Source organism: Heterocephalus glaber, unplaced genomic scaffold (assembly GCF_053883595.1).
Source record: "Heterocephalus glaber isolate CG9 unplaced genomic scaffold, H.glaber_assembly_v1.0 deba00001429, whole genome shotgun sequence".
Taxonomy (NCBI): Eukaryota; Metazoa; Chordata; class Mammalia; order Rodentia; family Bathyergidae; genus Heterocephalus; species Heterocephalus glaber.
The window spans coordinates 27,828,619-27,848,765 of NW_028258294.1; the positions used below are offsets into that span (position 1 = coordinate 27,828,619).

At 38.8% G+C, this 20,147-nt stretch overlaps 2 protein-coding genes across 9 annotated transcripts in view; both read left to right on the forward strand.

Annotated features, from left to right (window-relative positions):
- The window catches only part of Dixdc1 (DIX domain containing 1), an 84,970-nt gene extending 78,986 nt beyond the window's left edge, over positions 1-5,984 (forward strand). For all 8 annotated transcript variants that reach the window (XM_013076635.3, XM_013076632.3, XM_021237683.2 and 5 more), the window contains 3 exons: positions 188-293; positions 1,314-1,422; positions 2,530-5,984. In XM_013076635.3, the coding sequence (XP_012932089.1) occupies positions 188-293; positions 1,314-1,422; positions 2,530-2,610 (296 nt within the window). In that variant the 3' untranslated portion in view covers positions 2,611-5,984. The remainder of the gene's footprint in view (positions 1-187; positions 294-1,313; positions 1,423-2,529) is intronic.
- Positions 5,985-9,108: 3,124 nt separating this feature from the next.
- The window catches only part of Dlat (dihydrolipoamide S-acetyltransferase), a 35,009-nt gene continuing 23,970 nt past the window's right edge, over positions 9,109-20,147 (forward strand). The window contains exons 1-7 of the mRNA XM_004856566.4: positions 9,109-9,493; positions 9,928-10,029; positions 10,361-10,485; positions 10,794-10,962; positions 13,526-13,652; positions 15,771-15,958; positions 17,108-17,267. Of these exons, the coding sequence (XP_004856623.1) occupies positions 9,212-9,493; positions 9,928-10,029; positions 10,361-10,485; positions 10,794-10,962; positions 13,526-13,652; positions 15,771-15,958; positions 17,108-17,267 (1,153 nt within the window). The 5' untranslated portion in view covers positions 9,109-9,211. The remainder of the gene's footprint in view (positions 9,494-9,927; positions 10,030-10,360; positions 10,486-10,793; positions 10,963-13,525; positions 13,653-15,770; positions 15,959-17,107; positions 17,268-20,147) is intronic.

Below are 20,147 nucleotides of genomic sequence, written 5' to 3' on the forward strand. Positions count from 1 at the left end.
GTGGCTTCATTCTCCTGAGACACTTTTTTTTTTTGGTACCAGGGATTGAACTCAGGTCCTTGCGGTTGTGAGGTAGGTGACGAAACCACTGGGCTAAATCCCTGGCGAGACGCTTTTGAATAATTGGAAATGACGAGTGGTACAATGTAAATCCAACTTTCTAACCATAGAGACTTTCTGATTGCAGAACTGCCTCACTCACAGAGTTCTCCAGCTGTCAGCAGCGCCTGCACTAAAGTGCTCTATTTCACTGACCGGTCACTTACGCCCTTCATGGTCAATATACCAAAGAGGTGAGATGCTGGGATCATTATTTCTTTGCAATAAGGAAAGGAAGGCAGGACATTAGTTCCTGCCCAAATGAGCAGCTGAGAAATCTTTGAAAAGGAGTATATGTAGTACAAAAAGCCCAGGAGATATGAGATTCTAGTTCCAGCTTTACCACTAACCAGTGACATTATAAATGATCTAAATACAGAAACAGCTAAGTATGGAAGCAATAATAGTGTTTCTCATAACTATGGAAATATGCTCCAAGTTTGGAAAAATAGTTTTTTAAGTGTTACAGGTCCTGCTGATGGCCATGAATTACAGCTTGAACTCCCAGGCTTTTTACTAATTGATCTTTGTTACTGTTTGATGACTGCAAATGATCCCTACTGAGAATTTATGTTTGAAAACTTTTCCCCAGATTGTTAATGTAATTTCTTCTAAGGGAAATGGTTTTGAAATAAAGTTGTTTAAACTCTGGAATCAGCTACTGAGAGAATTTATAGGATTTCCTTATCCTATGTCTACTTATTTGGTCTGGGTTAGACAGCTTCTTAAAGATGGGAGATAAAGGGCCAGGCACTGATGCCTGCCTTGCAAGCCCAAGGACCCCAGTTCGATCCCCGGTCCAAAAAAAAAAAGATGGGAGGTAAAAATGATACCTGCCTGAGAGAACTGTACTATTTAGTGAAGAAGGAAATCAAGAGAGATTGCACATTATTTATGATTGTTCAACAAACTTGATTTCAGAAACCTCATACAGTATTTCCAGAGAAAAAGAGAAGTGATTTGGCTCCTGCTGAAACAATAAATTTTAAATTCTTAGATCACCCAATATGTAGCATAATTTTCATTTCCTAGTGGTGACTGGTTTTCCAACCTTTGCAATTTTAGTTTTATCTTCATTATCAGGGTCATTGATTTAATAATGTCATGCTATTTCTGTCTGTTGACTTTGGCAGGGCCTGGGTTTAAAGTTAACACCCTATTTTTCTGACCTGTTGATTGAAAGTCTATTTTGGTAATCTCTCTTTTCGTGGCAGGTTGGGGGAGGTGACATTGAAGGATTTTAAAGCAGCTATTGATCGGGAAGGGAATCATCGATATCACTTCAAAGCGCTGGATCCTGAGTTTGGCACTGTCAAAGAGGAGGTACAGGACCCATTGGGAGCCTGGGTAGTATTGTCCTTTATTCCTAAACCCCAAAGTCTCCGATTCAAGGACTAGTATCTGGAAGTACCTGAGTTCCCTAGTCAGGTCTGAGGAGTTTGCTGGAGTCTCTGACTATGCTCTAATTAGACTAAAAAGGTCAAAGTGGCCCAAGATGTTGAGAGCTTCCTCAATTCTAGGACTTAATTATTTTTACTAAGAAATTGGGTAGAATTTATATTTTAACCAGGAAATAGTTTTGTTAGGGAAAATAAAAAACCTAAGACAATAAAATAAACTTAGAAGAGCCAAGTCCTAGAAAACCTACATAGAGCAAAACAAGCATAAACATCTGGAACTGTGTATTATGTGGTGTGGTGGCAGTCTCTCATAATGAAAACAGAGAACTTCTGGATAGTCATCTATGCTTATTTCCAACTCCTTGTGTATTTTCTTGGCCTATGCTTCTCTTTTAATCCATTTGCCAGATAACAGATTTTTAAAAAAATTTTGGAAGAGAGTTATGGGTTCTGATTGTATGTGCCTTCATTATGGCTATAGAGTGGAAAAAGTTAGAAAAACTAATGTTTTAATGACCCTGTCATATTAGTGATGTAGGAAATGAATGAGTGAATTAAAAGAATTGCATTTGAGAGATAGGTCTTCTTTCCAACCCTTTCTTTACAGTACCAGGAACCAGAAATTTCCCCTTTCCTTGCACTTGCCAGGCAGGCACGGTGCTACTGAGCTAAATCCCCAGCCCTAGCACCTTTCTCATTTTTAAAATGTGTATACTACTGCTTTCTCCTAAGAAACCCAAAATACTCTGTGATTCATAATTTTTTAATTAAAAATCTTCATAAGCAAAGCAGTGTTAGGGATTTTTAAAAAACCCTTATTTTATAAATGTTGGACTAAGAAATATATAAAATACTATTTGGAACTTTAGGGACAAAACCGAAGGGACATAGATTGTAACCCAAGGGTTTTTTCAACACTTTCTTGTCCTTAATGTGTGAGGCCTTATTTTTGTCAGCAGTAGTTGTTTAGTGAAACTCCCTATGTTTATCTCTCATTCTTCACTGTGGCTTTGTTTCTTTGTTCACCCAGGTTTTCCATGATGATGATGCCATCCCTGGATGGGAAGGAAAAATTGTAGCCTGGGTGGAAGAAGATCATGGAGAGAATTAACCCTGAGGATTGAAATCTAATTATTCTCTGGCTGCTTCACTCAGGAAAGGGGACTAAAACCAGAGTGCACTAAGAAGTTTCTAAATTGTGCTACCAGTATCAGAGCTTCTCCAAGTGTGAAGGTCACAGGCCAGTCCTGATTCTGTGCCTGGCATATCTGGTACTTAAAATCCTTATCCAAATGTAGACCATGGGTTCATCTGGAATTCCTTGCCACAGGAAAGGTGTTTTGTTCCACTCTGAGGACAACAAACCGAAGGCCTTAACCAATGGGGATGAATGATCCCGCTCCTGTGGGGGCATGGCTGCTATTATCTGGAACCTGGGAATTGGATGCATCACTCCTGTGTGTTACAGTATTAATTTAATTGGCCTCAATGTTTGCACCAATCAGAGTCCCAGCATTTGGACTCACAGACAAGGCAAAGGTACCAACTTTTCTGCTTCTTTGCAGATACTGGAAACTAAGAATAACTCATGAGGTGGTACCAAAGATGAAAGCTACTGTTCAATGATCGTTTGAACTGGACATGGATGATGCTGAATTGTTGATTGGATGGAAAAAGGGCTGCCCATATTGTGCTGTACTGTGCTAAAACCATAAGACCTTGGGCCACTTCTTCTGGTCTTGATTCTGCAGCTTGTCCTTTGGCCCACATAAAGTATATTTCATATACTACTAGTTTTCTCTGGGACTCTTTAACATTAGAGCCATTTATTTTTCTTCGAACTGATGACCTTTGTGTTTGAAAGGAATTAGGAGTGAAATATTCCTTAAAAATCCAGGCGGGTATGGAAAGGTGCTGCTACCCATATCTTCTTGACTTTGTCTCATGACTTTAACTCATGGTATCTCCTTTGCAGTTAAAAGGAGACAGACCATTAGTTTCAGTGTTTCATTGTGATTTATGAGTACTGAGCATGAATTACTGGTCTGCTTCTCATTTTAAGATTAGAGTTACTTTCTATTACATATTTAGTCTAGGCTGATGTTTTAGGGCACAATTGAAACCATGGGGGGCTGGGGATTTAGCTCAGTGGTTCTGCCGCCTGCCTTGCAAGCACAAGATCCCGAGTTCAATCCCTGGTAACAAAAACAAAACAAAACAAAAAACCCTAGAAACCATGGGGCATGGAGCATGAGTTGTGAATGGCAGGGTTGATTGAGGGGAAAGAAACCTAGAATCATTTCTCATGTGGAACACCGTCAAGTGTAGAAGCTAAAAGTGTTCAACTTCTAGAGACTACTTAATAACCTGGGTTTTCTCATTCATCCACCCAGCACTACCAACTAATCAGCCATTTTATATACACATATATATATATATGTATATGTGTGTGTGTATATATATATATATATATATATATATTTTTTTTTTTTTTTTGGTCCAAAAGCAGTCTGTGACCACCAGCGTACACTGCCAAACAGAAGAGAGGACAGATCAGTTTTATGTTCTTGACCTATGTCTTCAGTTCATCTCCTCTCTCTTCAGACACTGAACAGACTACTCTTTGGAACTGAGATAACATCTTATTGTTTTATATGGACATGTCTTTTAAAAATACTTAATGTTTGGAGAATTATTTTATACTCATTTGCTTTTTGTCTGAGAACCATGTCTATTTTTATAACTCAAGTGTGAGTTCTATATACTCTCAACATTCTCTATACTGTGTCCATTTTCTAGAGAACCCAGTATGTTTTATACAGTCTCTTACCAACTCTTGTGGTTTCGGAACAAGTTTTATTTTATTACAAGTATACTAATGACAACTAATTTCTGTCCAATTCTACCTATTTTAGTTGTGGGAGTAGTTTTATGTAATCCAGTTGATTGCTCTTCAAGAAGACTGAAGAAGTTCAAAAGACATCTGATTTCTTTTGTGTAAGTTTACTTGGTCTTCTATTGAAGAATAATTTATCATCAGAACAGCTGGGAAAACGTGGGAAAGTCAGCCATAAGCAAGAATAATACATTATGAAAGCAAATAGAAAACAATGAATTTTGGGTTTTTCTTTTTTCCCAAGAAATCTGGAGAAAAAATTCTTTATATCACCAGTTTCTCTGTTGCATGAATTTTAGTGTTTTGCTATACAACAGCATGAGGGTTATCAGGCCAAAATTTGTTATTTCCATAAAATTTTTCTTGACTGTCTCTTAAATCAGTTACTCATCAGTTTTCTTTCAGTGAACAGTCTTACCATTAGGTAAAATTTAACTTTCCAGAGAATATTAAATCAAATAAAAATTTCAGAGTCCTCTTCCTTGTGTTTTTTCTCACTCTTTTGGAAAAGGAGTCACCATAGTGCCTCCATAAGAAGTTGAATTCAGAAGAGAACATGGGATAAATTTTTCCCGTTACCTCATTAATCTCATGTACTATCATGAGATTAGGTAAGGGTACCAATCATCCTTACTAGATGATGTCACTTAAGTAACTCTTGTGTAAATTGTGTTGGTGATCTTCATTCCAGAAGTAAAAGGAACCTTCTCAGCAGGAGTGGGCATTGATTGTTGTGAAAAGTCTCCTAGTTGGCTGCAGTCTCAAAGGCCTTGAGATTTATTCATACTATTATCCCTTAGAGGAACTCAAGTGAGATATTCCACCCTGGTACTTTTGAAGTTTTTTTCCCTTTAGAAATCTAGAGAACTAGAAGATTTAGGGTTCATAAAATAATCTCTAAACCATGTTAAAGCAAATGACTTTCTCAAAATATTTGTTTAGTTGAGAGCTTAATTTCTTAACTTTAGACTGTTCTTGCTCATTTCTCTAAATTATGTGGGATTGGGACACAATTCCAATTTGTACCTAAAGATTTTGGTTAAATACACTTGGTAATGGGCTGGGGATTAAGCTCAGCGGTTCCACCGCCTGTCTCACAAGTGCAAGGTCTGGAGTTCGATCCCTGGTTCCCCCCCAAAAAAGAAAAATACACTTGGTAATGGCAGTCCTACTTACCATTTTTTCATCTCTTTTTGATCTGTTGTAAATTAGGGGGAAATGTCTTTATGTTCTACATCTAATCTAAGAGGACTCTAATTACTTAAAAGCATTTAGATCATAATTAAAATTATTTTTCCCATAAAATATTATGATTGCACACTCCTATTGTCTGAATTTATGTAAGAGGTATAGCTTGTTTAAAATACATATATATGTAAAGTTATATTTTCTTAGAAACATGGATATTTGCAACCATTGCTTTCAAAGAGATTACTGTGTATTCTTGTTTTACAGTATGTTTTCATGAAGACTGTTATACCAGAAGCTTCTGATTATCAAAGTGATAACCAGTTTTAACTGCCTGTACCAGATTTGTGAATTTAAAAAAACCACACAAATTATGAATAAAAGGGAGTCTGCAAACTAAATCCCATTAATCGTTTTGTTTATTGACTGAAATTAACCAATAAAGCCATTTACATTTAGTGAAGGTAAATTTCCTTAAGTGATCTCCTAGGTATCATGTTTACTTATTGTCTGGAGAATGGAGATATGGGTTGCTTTATTGCTACAGATGTTTTACTATTGGTATTTCTAATGTAAGCACAAAATAGGTTATTACTAGCAATGGGGATTAACAAATATTGCTCTTCTTTTGAAATTACATACAAATGTGCAAACAAGAACCTGAGAGTGTAAACTGTATGACAAGTCTCTAATTTGTAAATGCAAACATTAAGAGACTCTCACAGAAGTACGTGCATGTGCACGTGTGTGTGCGGGTGTTTTGCTGTGAACTGAGGCTCTACGCATGCTGAACAGAGTTGTACCACTAAGCTATGCCCAGCAACCACAGTGTGTATTTATTTATTTATGAGATGAAGTCTCACTACACTGCTCAGGCTGGTCTTTGAATTGGTGGCCTCAAATGATTCTGGTGCTTCAGCCTCCCAAATAGCTGAGACTCAGGCATGGGCCATCACTCTAGGCCAGAAATGAGTATTTAAAAGAATCAGAATTCCCAAATCAATTTTTTGAAAATTTGAAAGTTGCCTTTCCAAAATTCATGTAGGCTTCAATTTAAGTGATATATCTATATCTATATCTAGATATATCTCCAAATCTATCCCTAAGTACATTCATTTGGCTCCTGATTACATATTTTCAACTATTAATTAGGCTATTCCACCATTATGTTAAATATGCATACACACAAAAAAATATGCACAAAACTCAAAATCTTTCACTACCAGCTAATTTCTCTTTGCATCTACCAACCTTACATCAGTGATATCATCCTTCTACTTTAAACTTTCAAGTCTTAAATCCTGCTTTTCCTTTACTTCCTTTATCCAATATATTTAGGAGAGACTTCATAATTTGTTCTCTCAGGACCTATTTCACAGACCTAAGAATTCTAGCCTGTCTCCAGGGTCAGCTTGCCACCCTTGGTCTATTTGGGCTGTGCCTTATAATGTAGTTACACCTAAGTCAAAAATACATTCAAAAGCACAAGGTCCCAAGTTCAATCCTCCCATACCAAAAGAAAAAGAAAAAAATACATTCAAAACGCAAACTCTCTATTCTTTGAAAAGTCCCAAACAAGGTTTAAGCCCACCCAAGTGAACAGCAAAACTGCAGATGCAGATCACCTCAAAATTTCTAACAAAAGCTAATTGAGATGCAGCTGTTGAATTCAAATGCAGTGGAAATACTGTGTTAAGATTTTAGTCAAGAACAACCAGTACCCAAATAAATGACTGTATTAGGATTAAAAAAAAGATTTTAGTCAATTCAAAATAGTTAAAATATTTTTATAATCACTTATGAAAGTTAGTGTAAGCCCTTTTACTAAGCACATTTCATTGCTTCTTCCAATTGTTACTCATGTAAAGTTCTACAGAATTGCTTCTCTTTAATTTAATTGCTTTTTTCATTTAATCTGTAAATTTTATATTTCTTGATTATACTGTCTACTATTGTTAGTAATTGTTATAATTGTTATTATTGTTAGTGTTGCCTGCTTGAACATTTCCAATTTAATTAGGTATGAACTTGGTAGTATCTCCTGGCTGTTTTAATTTTCCAAGTTAATTATTAGCAAGGGTGAATGTTTTCAAATGTTAGGTTCTCCTCCTCTTCTTTTTCTTCTGTTCTTGGTGCTCTGGCCATCTGTACACTGGATACTTGATTGTGTAAAAGCAGCATATACTTCCTAATCCAATGTCACCTTCAGCTCAGAAATAATATTTTCTAAGATGATAACCGTACAGAAGTGTACTGGACACATTGTATAAATTTTTGTTGATTAATTCAAAAGACATGTATTCTGTTACTATTTGTACTAAACTCCAGAGACATCGAAAAATAGTGCAACGTGATTTCCTGCCTCCACTGGCTTATTGTTCAGTTTTGGTACAGACATACAGTCATGAACAGCCGGGCATGGTGGTGCACACCTGTATCTCAGCACTCCGGAGGCTGGGGCAGCAGAATTGCTAGGAGTTCCAGGCCAGCCTGGGATACATAGTTTAAAACCACCCCCAACTACATTGCAAGAAACTGTCTCACATTAAAAAAAAAAAAAAAAATGGTCATGGCCCCCAACTATGATGTTCTGATAATGACCTACCGAATATAAGATGGTGGTTTCATAAGATTATGTGACCTAGTGACATCTAACCACCCTAGTTTGTGTTAAAGTGCACCCTGATGGTCAAATAAAAAGTAGCGTAACAGTACATTTCTCGTGACAGTACTGTATCTTTCAAAAAATGGCTGTTTAAAGGGATTATTCTAGGAGAACGAGGGAGGAGCAAACCGTTTTGGAAATGTGTATCTTAATACACAGAATACACTTACTCCTGCTACAGTACATCTGAATGTGGGGATGTACCTTCCTTTTGGCTGCCCTTCACATTATCTGAATGGAAAACCTGTTACTCCCCTTCCCGGTGGAGCTGCACACTTGAAACGAATCTTTGTATCCTAGGACAGTTCGCGCAGGAAACCAAACCCGGTTACTTTCAGATCTGCAGCGCCCTTTACCGGAACCCTCCGATCACCCGCTGGCAGTTCCTTGCTTCTTTTTCTGGGGCGCCGCCCCCTTGGCCGAAGGCGCCCCTAGGCCGAAGGCTCCCGTTGTCCGGTCGGTTTGTCTTTGGGCTTATTTCCAAGCTTTTTCTCAAAACAAGGCCACTCCCTTCGGCGCAACTTCAGACCATAATATCTATTAGCCCGGCTCTCTCCTCTGTTTTAGGTCCCTGCCTTTCGGCTACGTCTCTCACGACTCTTAGGCGCCATCCTAACCTGCAGGATGCCTCTTCAAGGACCATCCTCCACCCAACTCCCTGCCTCACATCTCCCAAACTTGGCGTCTGCGCCAGCTGCGCTGGAACGCCCCTTCCCTCAGGGCTTCTAGCAGCGGGCCCAATCCGCTTCGGGGCCGCTTCTGTGCTTCTGTGACCTGACTCTCGGCCGAGGCAGAGCCTAGAAGCCAAGCGCTCCTTGACCACGGGGAGGTGGCGTGAGTCCTTGGCGCCGGTTTTACGACAAAGTGCGGCTGCGCGGAGCGGCTGACGGCAGAGCCGCGCTGGTCTTGGAGAGGTCACCCCGGAGACGGTGGAGGTTTAGGGGAGTGGGACTCAGTGGCACTATGTGGCGGGTCTGTGCGCTACGGGGCCAGCGTGCAGCCCCGGGGGCAGGACTCAGAGCTCGGTGGATGGCCTTTCGAGAGGGACCCGGAGGTCCGTGTGTGAGCCTGCGGCCCAACCGCGCCCCGGCTCGTTCCAAAAGCACGACCACCCCAAGCTATGGCCGGGTCCGGGCTCTTTGTGGCTGGAGCCCCAGCTCTGGTGCCCCTCCACGGAACCGCTTACTGCTGCAGCTTTGGGGATCGCCCGGCCGCCGCTGTTACAGTCTGCCTCCGCATCAGAAGGTGAGCCCTCCACCCCGGGATTCGGTTGTCCTTCAGGGCGGACTTGGCCTTGGGAATTCGCCTTCAGAGGTCTCAGTGATCTTCCAACTCCTTCCAGTATCTCTCATCGCCCCTGTCCAGTGCCTAGCTTTGCTGCAGTTCGTGAGCTTCCTTTCCTTTCGCTATCTATTCCATTGAAAGAAGAGCTCCAACCTGGGGTGTGTGCAGAACGCCTGCTGAGGTTCGTATTTTGTCAAACTCACGGCACTGTGGAGAAGGAAGTATGCCACTGGAAATCCTGAACTGCTGGGCAGCAGCTCCCTTTGTATCCCCGGTGCCTGGTGTGTAAGGGAACTCAGTAAACGGCATCGTATTGAATTGAATGAAACTTTAAACCAGGCTGAGTTAAGTAGACCTTTTAAATAAATTTAATGCTTTTCCCTTTTGTCTTCCAGGTACCGTTACCTTCTCTTTCCCCCACAATGCAGGCAGGCACCATAGCCCGTTGGGAAAAAAAAGAAGGGGAAAAAATCAGTGAGGGTGATCTAATTGCAGAGGTGAGTTTTAACTTGTGGAGATGTGTTCTAAGGGCTGGCTTTGCTGAACAGACGGGACTTTTTTTTTTTTTTTTTTGGCAGATGGGACTTTCTAATTGGCTAGTTATTCTCTTTGTTTAAACAGATGTTTTCACAGTTTGATATTAGAGATGATTTGTTAGATAAGTTGGCCAAACAGCTTTTTACCCAAGATTTTTTTTTTTAATAACTCCTTTCAAATCTGTGGTAGTGTTTTTATCTTCACATAGTTATGAGCTGTATGATTGTTAGGCACATGCTAGTAAACTGCATACTGGCAACGCAAACCTACACTACTACTTTGTGTTAAAAGGTTGAAACTGATAAAGCCACAGTTGGATTTGAGAGCCTAGAGGAGTGTTATATGGCAAAGATACTTGTTGCTGAAGGTACCAGAGATGTTCCAGTTGGAGCCATCATTTGTATCACAGTTGGAAAGTAAGTAGAATCTTTGTTATTTGTGGAAGTTCAGTGGTTATCAGAGTATTTTAATAAAGAATTGAGAGCCGCGCACACCTGAAATCCCAGCATTTGGGAGGCTGAGACAGGAGGATCACTGCAAGTTTGAGGTGAGCATGGGCTACGTAGTGAGTTCAAAGTCCAGCCTGAACTACATGGTGAAACTCTGTCTCTAAAAAAAATTTTTTTTTTTTGAGAAATTAGAAGTTAGGACTTTTGGAGACATCTGTGATAACTGAATCTGCTTTTTAAATACCTTTACATTTGTGGATTCTTTCCTTTTTTAGGCTTGAGGATATTGAGGCTTTTAAAAACTATACATTGGATTCTACTGCAGCACCCACCCCACAAACAGCCCCAGCACCAACTGCCGCCCCCGCTGCTGCTACTGCTTCTTCACCACCTGCACCTTCTTCTGCTCAGGCTCCTGGTAGCTCATATCCTACTCACATGCAGGTGAGGCTTAGTTTCTGAGTGTTTGATTTAGTTCAGTGATGGTGAACCTTTTACAGACTAAGTGTCCAAACTGCAACCCAAAACCCACTTATCATGAAGTGTTAACACTGCAGTTAAACCTGAATACTGAGGTTTTAAGTCTTAAAAAAACACAAAACTCATACATTGGCATCTTTTATTTTAAAAGCAAAATACAGTAACACATGTGCCCTAAGTTCACCACCACAGATCTAGTTGATTAGTTGTTTGTGTATTTTTCATACCTAGCTTTCATATCCTGGAAACTGCCATTGAATGTGGCTAGCTCTTGTCATTTAGGATATATGTTCAACCATGAAAATTGACAACTTTTATTCTTAGTTGTTATTTTTAGGTATATGAGATTGGATAATTTCTTTAACCTTTCTCAGCCTCAGTATTGAATAGAAGGGATGCTTGATGTTTCTCACTCAAGAATATTACATTGTAGATTTTGAGGATGATTTTTACTTATAACTACTCCCTGTGCAAATAGTTTATAGTAGATCTCATGAGCTATCTGTTCAACGAAATTCTTCAGTTAGTGTTTTTCTTTAACATATTGTGGTCTCTTTACCAAAAGTGGGTAAAATACTCTAAGAGTAGTATTTATAAATGAGAAAACTGACAATAAAGAGTAAGTCTGGACTAGACATATAAAATAACATTGTAACAAAGCTGAAGACTGAAATGTAATCTTTGTTGATTCTATTAGGTTAGTTTCTAGAAAATAAAAGTTTGTTAGATATTAGAGTTATATGTGTTTATGTGTTTTTGATGTTGGAAGTAGATAAAAACCTAGTCAAACTTTTTCTAAAGGGTTAAGACCTGAACTTTCCATAACTTGGCATTGTAGGAAAATTTTTGTACAATCATTTTCTTTGGCAGTAATGTTTCTCTCACAGTCTGTTAGTAACATTTATGTTAGTAATCAGTTACAATGAAATTCTCCTTGGTGTTCAAGTCACACAGTTATTTCATCTTGTTCAGCAAATTATGTCATATTAAGTAAGAACCTCTTACGGCTTTGTGTGCAGATGTTAGGGTTGTGCCTTAAGTATCCTTCAGGATATTGTATAGAGATCACTAGCCCCACTAACTCTTAAGCAGATGAAGATTGCAAATTCTGAACAAGGAAAACTTTTTTTCTTCAGTACTAGGATTGAATTCAGGACCTTTGCACTGAGCTACATCCCCAACCCCTTGTTTATTTTTATTTTGAGATGGGATCTTGCTAAGTCACAAAGTTGCCCAGGTTGGGCTTAAACTTGTGATCCCCCTGCTTCCGTGTCCCAGAGTGCTGGGATTACAGGTGTGCACTTCCATGCCCAGCTGAGAAAAGCATTTTAAAAGAACTTTCTGTCTTATTTTGCTTTTTTTCCCCCTTCTGGAGATATTTTTGATTAAAATTATTTTTCCTTCAGGATAAAGCTATTGCTAATTAGATATAAAAGACTATGTAGGCAGCAGATGAAGTCTGTAAGTGAAAAACCATCCAAATTCAGTGGACACATAAACTGTATAAATAGGAAAGCAATTTAAAATTTGTATCAGCCAATCTGATCTTTCCATTTTGTTGAAGTAGAAATGACTATTTCCATTTTTTTTTTTCTTCCTGAGACAGAGTCTTTCTTGTTTTGTTTTGTTTTTTTTGGTACCAGGGATCGAACTTGGGTCCTTGCACTTGCGCAGCAGGCAGTGAAACCACTGAGCTAAATCCCCAGCAGAAATGACTGTTATAAGAACAATTTTGGGGGGCCTGAGAGTGTAGCTCATTGGTAGAGTACTGCTTCATGTGATGAAACCCTGGGTTCAATTTCTAGCACCAAAAAAGTTATTTTTTGCATTTTAATCCTTAATTAATTTGAGTACATAAAAATTCTATAAACTCATCATTACAGTGTTGTTTTGAAGTATGTATACATTGTGGAATGGGTAAATTGAATTAACATACCATTTCCTTACTTTTGTAGTGAGAACACTTAACCTATTCTCTTTGCAGTTTTCAGGAATACAGTATATTGTTACTAACTGCACCAAAGATAGTTCTTAATTCTAGTTTATATTTAGGAAGTTTTGGAATAAATGTGGTTTCCTGTGGATGAAAAGATAAATAGATGCTAAATATAGAGCACAGCAAAATTTTAAGAGTGATCTGGACCAAGATCATTCTGTGAAAATGACAAATTTAGATCTTAACCCAAGTGTTAGAAAAAGGTGAAAAGATGTTCTGTGCTTAGGTATATATTGAGGAATTAATTCTGACTGAAGTCTTTTTTTTTTTTTTTTTCCTAACTGAAGTCTTTCCCATCTGCCTGTTGTTTTTGACTTTGGAAAGAATATCAGAATATGTTACAGTTTAAATATAAAGCTTAAGATCTGAAGGATTTAATTGATGGGAAGCTATTGAGGTACTTCACTTTTGCTGTGATGGGCATTTCACTTGTCATAGTCACTGTCACTCTATGAAACTGTAAGCTTACCTGAGTACTTTTGTGTCCAGTTCTTCCAGTTTCTATGCAGTAATATATATTTGTTTCTGTAGGTGCTTCTTCCTGCCCTCTCTCCTACCATGACCATGGGCACAGTTCAGAGATGGGAAAAAAAAGTAGGAGAGAAGCTAAGTGAAGGAGATTTATTGGCAGAGATAGAGACTGACAAGGCCACTATAGGTGAGATTTCTTCAGCTCTTAATGGTTGAGGCACTGAGTTTTCCAGTGAGGAAGAAGATTGCCATTCTCTCCAATCAATGAGTGATAATATGACAGTTTTACAATTCTTAGGATTAATTTCCCAGAGGAAGATATTGTATGACAAAAAATGTGCATAATTGGGTTTGTCAGTTCCACACTGTACTTATTGAATCAAGGATATGTCAACTTAGAGATTATTCTTAGGCCAGAGTTTGCATTATAGCTTTATTTTCATGTTACTGAAAAGCTATACCAGAACCGCTGTCTTGTGAACTGGGCAAAGGAAAGAAGAAAGAAAGAGGAGAAAATCACCTCCAAGGCAGGAAAATACCAAGGAATTTAAGATGACTTTGAAAGAAAACTAAAACTAAAGTTTAGATTGTTTTCATATTTTGAGAATGACATACAGTATGTCTGTTAGGATATGTCGCATTTTCATTTACCCTTTTTTGTTTATTTATTTATTTATTTTGAGACAGGATCTTGTTCTGCAATTCATGCTGGCCTTGACCTCACTATGTACCCCAGGCTGGCCTCAAACTTGCAGCAATCCTCCTGCCTCAGCCTCCCGAGTACTGGGATTACAGGCATGCGCTATCATGCCCACTCATTTACCCTGTTTATAATTCATTTTTAAGCTTAGAAGCAAACCTTACATGGGCAATCAAGTATTTGTGATGATATTTATAGATATTATGAATTTCTTGCCTCTGCTCCATAATTTGCCACTAAAGGAAACCCTAGAAGGCAAAACTTGTCCTTAGCACTGAGCTCCATCTCCAGACCTTTTTTATTTATTTTGAGACAAGATCTCCCCAAGTCACTGAGTTGCCCAGGCTGGACTCAAACTTGGGATCCTCCTGCCTCAACCTCTCAACCTCTCAGAGTGAGAGTGCTGAGATTAGTGTGTGCCACCTTGCCTGACTTCTGATAGCGTCTTTTAGTTTTTTTTGGTTTTTTTTGTTTTGTTTTGTTGAGACAAGGTCTCACTACATCGTTCAGGCTGGCCTTGAACTCACTGTGTAGCCCAGTCTGGCCTTAAACTCTCAGCAATCCTCCTGCCTCAGCCTCTCATATGCTGGGATTACAGGTGTGCACAACCATGCCTGGCAATCTGTAGATATTCAAGTACTTTCTATGAAGTGGCACAATATGTGAATATAATCTTTGTACACCTTCCTGCATGTTTTTGTTTGTTGGCTTTTGGTTTTTTTGGTGCCGGAAATTAAACTCAGGCCCCTCTGTGAGCTGAATAAGATTTCTTTGTCTGATCTACACCCCGAACCCCTACCGTATACTTTAAATCATTTCTAGGTTACTTGTAATACCTAATACAGCATCAATGTTATATAAATGGTTGTTATACTGTATTATTTAGGGAATGATAGAGAAAAAGTCTATAGATGTTCAGGATAGATGCAGTTATCATAGACCTAATTATATAATACATCTCAGCAACAATGCAGAATCTTTGCACTACAGTTGTTTGTTTCCTTTTTTTTTTTTGGTACTGGGGATCGAACTCGGGACCTTGCACTTTTGAGCCAGGCTGCAGAACCACTGAGCTAAATCCCTAGCCCGACAGTTGTTTGAATCCAAGGATGTGGAACCTGTAGATAGGGAGGGCTGACTGTGCTATAATTATGCCTGTTCTATCTTCTGGTACTGAGAATTGAACCCAGGACCTTATTTATTTATTTATTTACCCCAGGGTCCTTATTAGCACTGTGTTCCATACATCCCTGGTGCTTTTTTATTTTTTATTTTGAGACAAAATTTCACTAAGTTGCTGGGCTTGATCTTGTGATCCCCCTTCCTCAGCCTCCAGGGGTGCTGGCGTTATAGGTGTGCACCACCACAACCAGCCACAGAGAGGTTAAACAGCTTGCAGGAAGGCTGTATAATCAGTTTTGGGTTTTTTTGGTACTGGGGATCGAACTTGGGTCCTTGCGCTTGCGAGGCAGGTGGTGGAACCACTGAGCTAAATTCCCGGCCCTGTATAATCAGTTTGATGAAGGCCTTTTTCTTAAAACTATGCTTAAAACTATGGATAGTGGAGTCTTTTAAATTCCGTAATGTTTTTTCTTTCTGTTTAAGGTTTTGAAGTACAGGAAGAAGGTTATCTGGCCAAAATCCTGGTTCCTGAAGGCACAAGAGATGTCCCTCTAGGGACCCCTCTTTGCATCATTGTAGAAAAAGAGGCTGATATAGCAGCATTTGCTGATTATAGGCCAACTGAAGTAACTGATTTAAAACCACAAGCACCACCACCTACCCCACCCCAGGTAGGTATGCTTCTAGGATCAAGAGAACATTTATCCTGTTCATTTCTGAATTAAAAGGATTTGATTAGGTGATATCTTAGGCTCCTTTTAGCTCCAAGATCTGATGAATAAGGAAGAAGATAGTGCATTCACATTTGGGGAAACATGTGGAGTGTGTTGTTTTGCATTGTGCCATCCATCTAATGGCCAGTAGTTTGATCCTTGTAGCTATTTTCCCTCTGCTATCTTGAGTCCTGCTGAGAACAAAGCTGAAGTACCATGTTCTCTTTCTGTTTTGGGTGTAAATATGCTCATGGAAGGTAGGGCTTTGTTCCCCATTTTGTCAATTTCACTATATAAACTCTTGTCATGTTTAGTCTTTATATATAGTATACAGTATTTATATATTATAGTATGCTAAGCATATTTTTGTAGTACATTGAAACCTTGACATGACATGACTTGTTTTCCACAGAATTTAGTATACTTTGTACTGTACACTATACACCTGTAACGTGAACATGTATTAACTTTAAGCATAGATAACATTTGTAATGAAGCTTCTGCAGATAATGGAATCATGAATTTAGACATTTCTGTCAGAGACGACTTGATTTCTGACTGCCCTACACTCATGGAGAACTGACAAGTGGCAGTACTGGTATATTTAAGATACTTTTAACATGGCACCATATTGCATAATTTTGTATTTTGAAATTAGGTTAAGTAAACACAAAAACCATGTTGGCGATGAACTTACTAAGAAAGTGGTAAGAGATTAAAGTGAAGAAAAGCTATAAGAATCTTTTTTTTTTTTTGGTACCGGGGATCAAACTCGAGACCGTGTGCTTGCGAGGCAGGCGGCGGAACCACTGACCTAAATCCCCTGCCCTACAAAGATCTTGTATATGAGTCTGCAGTATTAAATTCCCCACCTCTCCTTGTTGTCATGGAGTAAGATGACTTTGTTTTGTCTTTGACCTAAAGTATTCTTCCTATTCATATAGCTATATGATGTTGGTTAAAGAGGGAAAAAGTGTATTATGCCCTTTGTATAAGAATATGAACATTATTTAATTAAAATAGCTTTGAACTTCATAAAATCTAAACTCTTAATCTTTCAGACAGTTCTGCAGTTATGAATTAATAATTTGTAACTTTTTTCAAAAGGTGGCAACTGTTCCTCCAATTCCCCAACCTATAACTCCTACACCCTCAGGCACTCCTGTTGCACTGGCTACTCCTGGTGGACCTAAGGGAAGGGTGTTTGTTAGCCCTCTTGCAAAGAAGTTGGCTGCAGAGAAAGGGATAGACCTTACACAAGTAAAAGGTAAGTCTCTTTCCATGGAATGGGGTTGCGAAGTTGAAATTTAGTTTATATCTGTTGAATTTAGATATGAAGGACCATTTATTGGGTAGTCTGCAATACTGACTACTTTGGTAAAGAGGTAAATGGAAAATCTCACTGTTCTTACCATGGAGGCAGAGTTAGGTGATTATTTGTTATTTAAACAAATATTTTTGATGCACAGACAATAGTTATAAAAGTTGGATGAGATTTCAATTTTAGTTGCTTATGTGACAATAATTAAGTGAATTATGTAACAATGAATTAAGTGAACATAGGGCATTGTAGTGTATGCCTCTAATCCCTGCACTTTGGGAGGCTGAGGCAGGAGGTTCATAAATTCAAGCCCAGCCTGGGCAATTTAACAATGTAGTGAGACCCTGTCTCCAAAAAAAAGGGAGCTGGGAATATGGTTCAATATGTAAGCCCTGGGTTTCTGGGTTCAATCCTTGGTTCTGCCATTAAAAAAAAAAAAGGAACAAAATGAAATATAGCATAGTAGTGTGCTCTGGAGCTAGAATGCTTAGGTTTAAATGTCAGCTCTGTTTTATACTAACTGACCTTTTGCATCTCAGTTTTGTCATTTGTGTATAAAAATACCTAATAAATGGTGAAGATTAAATAAAGTAATTAAATAGTACCCATGCAGAGAAAGAAATCTAGGTATTAGCCATCATGGTAACACTTTTTTATTATTAAATAAGATAATTAAGTGCAAAGAAAGAAATAATCATTGTGATAAACAAGTGAGTGACAGGATAGATATGTGTGCAGTCATGACTGCATTTTTTATAATTTTTTTTTAAGTCATGACTGCTTTTAGCTGGGGAAGACTTCTGATGAGGTGATGTGTGATCTGATCTGAAAGATAAGAAGTCAGCTCAATGAGCCAGCCATGATTTACAGTGTAATAGGGAATCAGGAAACCATTGAAAGACTTAGGCAAGAAAGTGGTTTTTGTTTGTTTGGGTTTTTGGTTGTTATTTTTGTTTTTCTTGGTTTTTTTGTTTGTTTGGTGTTACTGAGGATTATACCAGGGCCTTTGTATTGAGCTACGTCCCCAGACTTTTTTTATTTTTTATTTTGAGACAGGGTCTCACTAAGTTGTCCAGGCTGATTGAACTTGTGATCTTCCTGCGTCAGCCTTCCAGAGTGCTGGGATTACAGGTGTGTACCACTGCACCCAGCTTGATGATGTATATTTTTAAACGCTCATTTTATTTTCTTCAAGGAAATAAATTAAATGAAAACCAAGACACCTGTTAAGATGCTGTGACTGGAACTGATGTTGCTAGTTCAGCCAAGGGTGATGAAAATAGAAATATATAAAAGGAAATGGATACATTAAGATACATTTTTTTAACCTAAAGTTAACAGACTTTAGTCAAGGATTAAATATAGGGACTTGACAGCAGTAATTTCAAAAGGTGGGATGAAACCCAGTCTGGATAGGTGGAAAGTCGGTGAAGAAGTGGAGATGGCATTGAAGAATATTTGCTCTGAAGAAAGGTGTAGAAGTAAAGGTGTAGCTTTAATGGGATGTGGACTCAAGGTGGCTTAGAAGATGAGTGGTAGTAGATTTCTCAGCTGGCACTGTTGACATTTTGGCCAGAAATTCCTTGTCGTGAGAGATGTGTTCTGTACATAGTAAAGTGTTAATTGAAATTCTTGGCCCCATAGGGTAGTAGCAAACACTCCTCATGTCAGCCAAAAATGTCTTCAGCCATTTCCAGTTGTCCATTGCCGTGCAAAAATGAGAATCTGTGGTTGAATAGAAAATGATCAGTGGAAGACACAGAAAGGGATTATGTAGCAGGGTGATTTGGCAAGGGACAAAGTTCTTAAGAATACAAGAAAGAGCTGGAGATTTAGCTCAGCGGTTCTGCTGCCTGCCTCGAAAGCTTAAGGACCTGAGTTTGATCCCTGGTACCAAAAAACAAAAAAAAAATACAAGAAAAAATAGAATTGGCCTTTAAAAGAGTTGAGGACATTTTATCTCTTTATAGGAGAGAAGAGAATGTAGGATGAGGGGTTTATCAGATTGGTGGTAGAATATAAAGAGGACTCCTCTGGTTGTAACTGTTTGATCAGTAAAGTATGAAATGAAGGTATCAGCTGGAGAGTGGGTCTGAGGAATGTTGAGGTTGGAGAGATCATAGAGCAGTCTTCTCAGAGTTTCTGAAGGTGAATTTAGAGAAAACAATTGAATTTTTGTACAATTTTTTGTGTTCATTTTAGGTTTGTGGTTCTAAACTTATAGTACAGTCAGCCAGCTCCATACTTTTTTTCCCTAGCAACATTAAACTACTCTGGTGCTGGCACTGAGATGACAATAATAGTTTTAGTGTTTTGCAAGAGAGTGATTATAGCAGTAACCCATACAGAGTGTAAGCTGGGTTAGGAGGGAAGTGAAGGTGAGGGGAAGGACATGGATAATGAGAGTACAAGAGTCAGTGGAGTCCTGATGAGGTCAAAGAGATTTTGGAGTGGGAGAGGGGAGCAGTCTAGGCTAAGTGAGCTCGAGCATCAGTGATTGTGTGGTGTTTTCTGACACCAAATATTTGAATTTTTTCCCTATAACCATCAATTCTCTAACACCAACTGGGTGCCCAGCTATTTGATCCAATTTTGATATTGACTATCTTCCAGTTGCAAGGCATGGGGGCCCCTTGTATGTCTAACTCATTAGCTGTTACTCAGGGGCTCCTAAGACCCTGTCCTCTCGTTTAATAAGTTGCTAGAATGACTCGCAGGACCTGGGAAAGGACTTTCTACTATTATTGGTTTATAAAGGATAAAATTCAGAATCAGCCAAAAGGAAGAGATGTATAGGGGAAGATGTGATAGGGAGAGGCACACAGG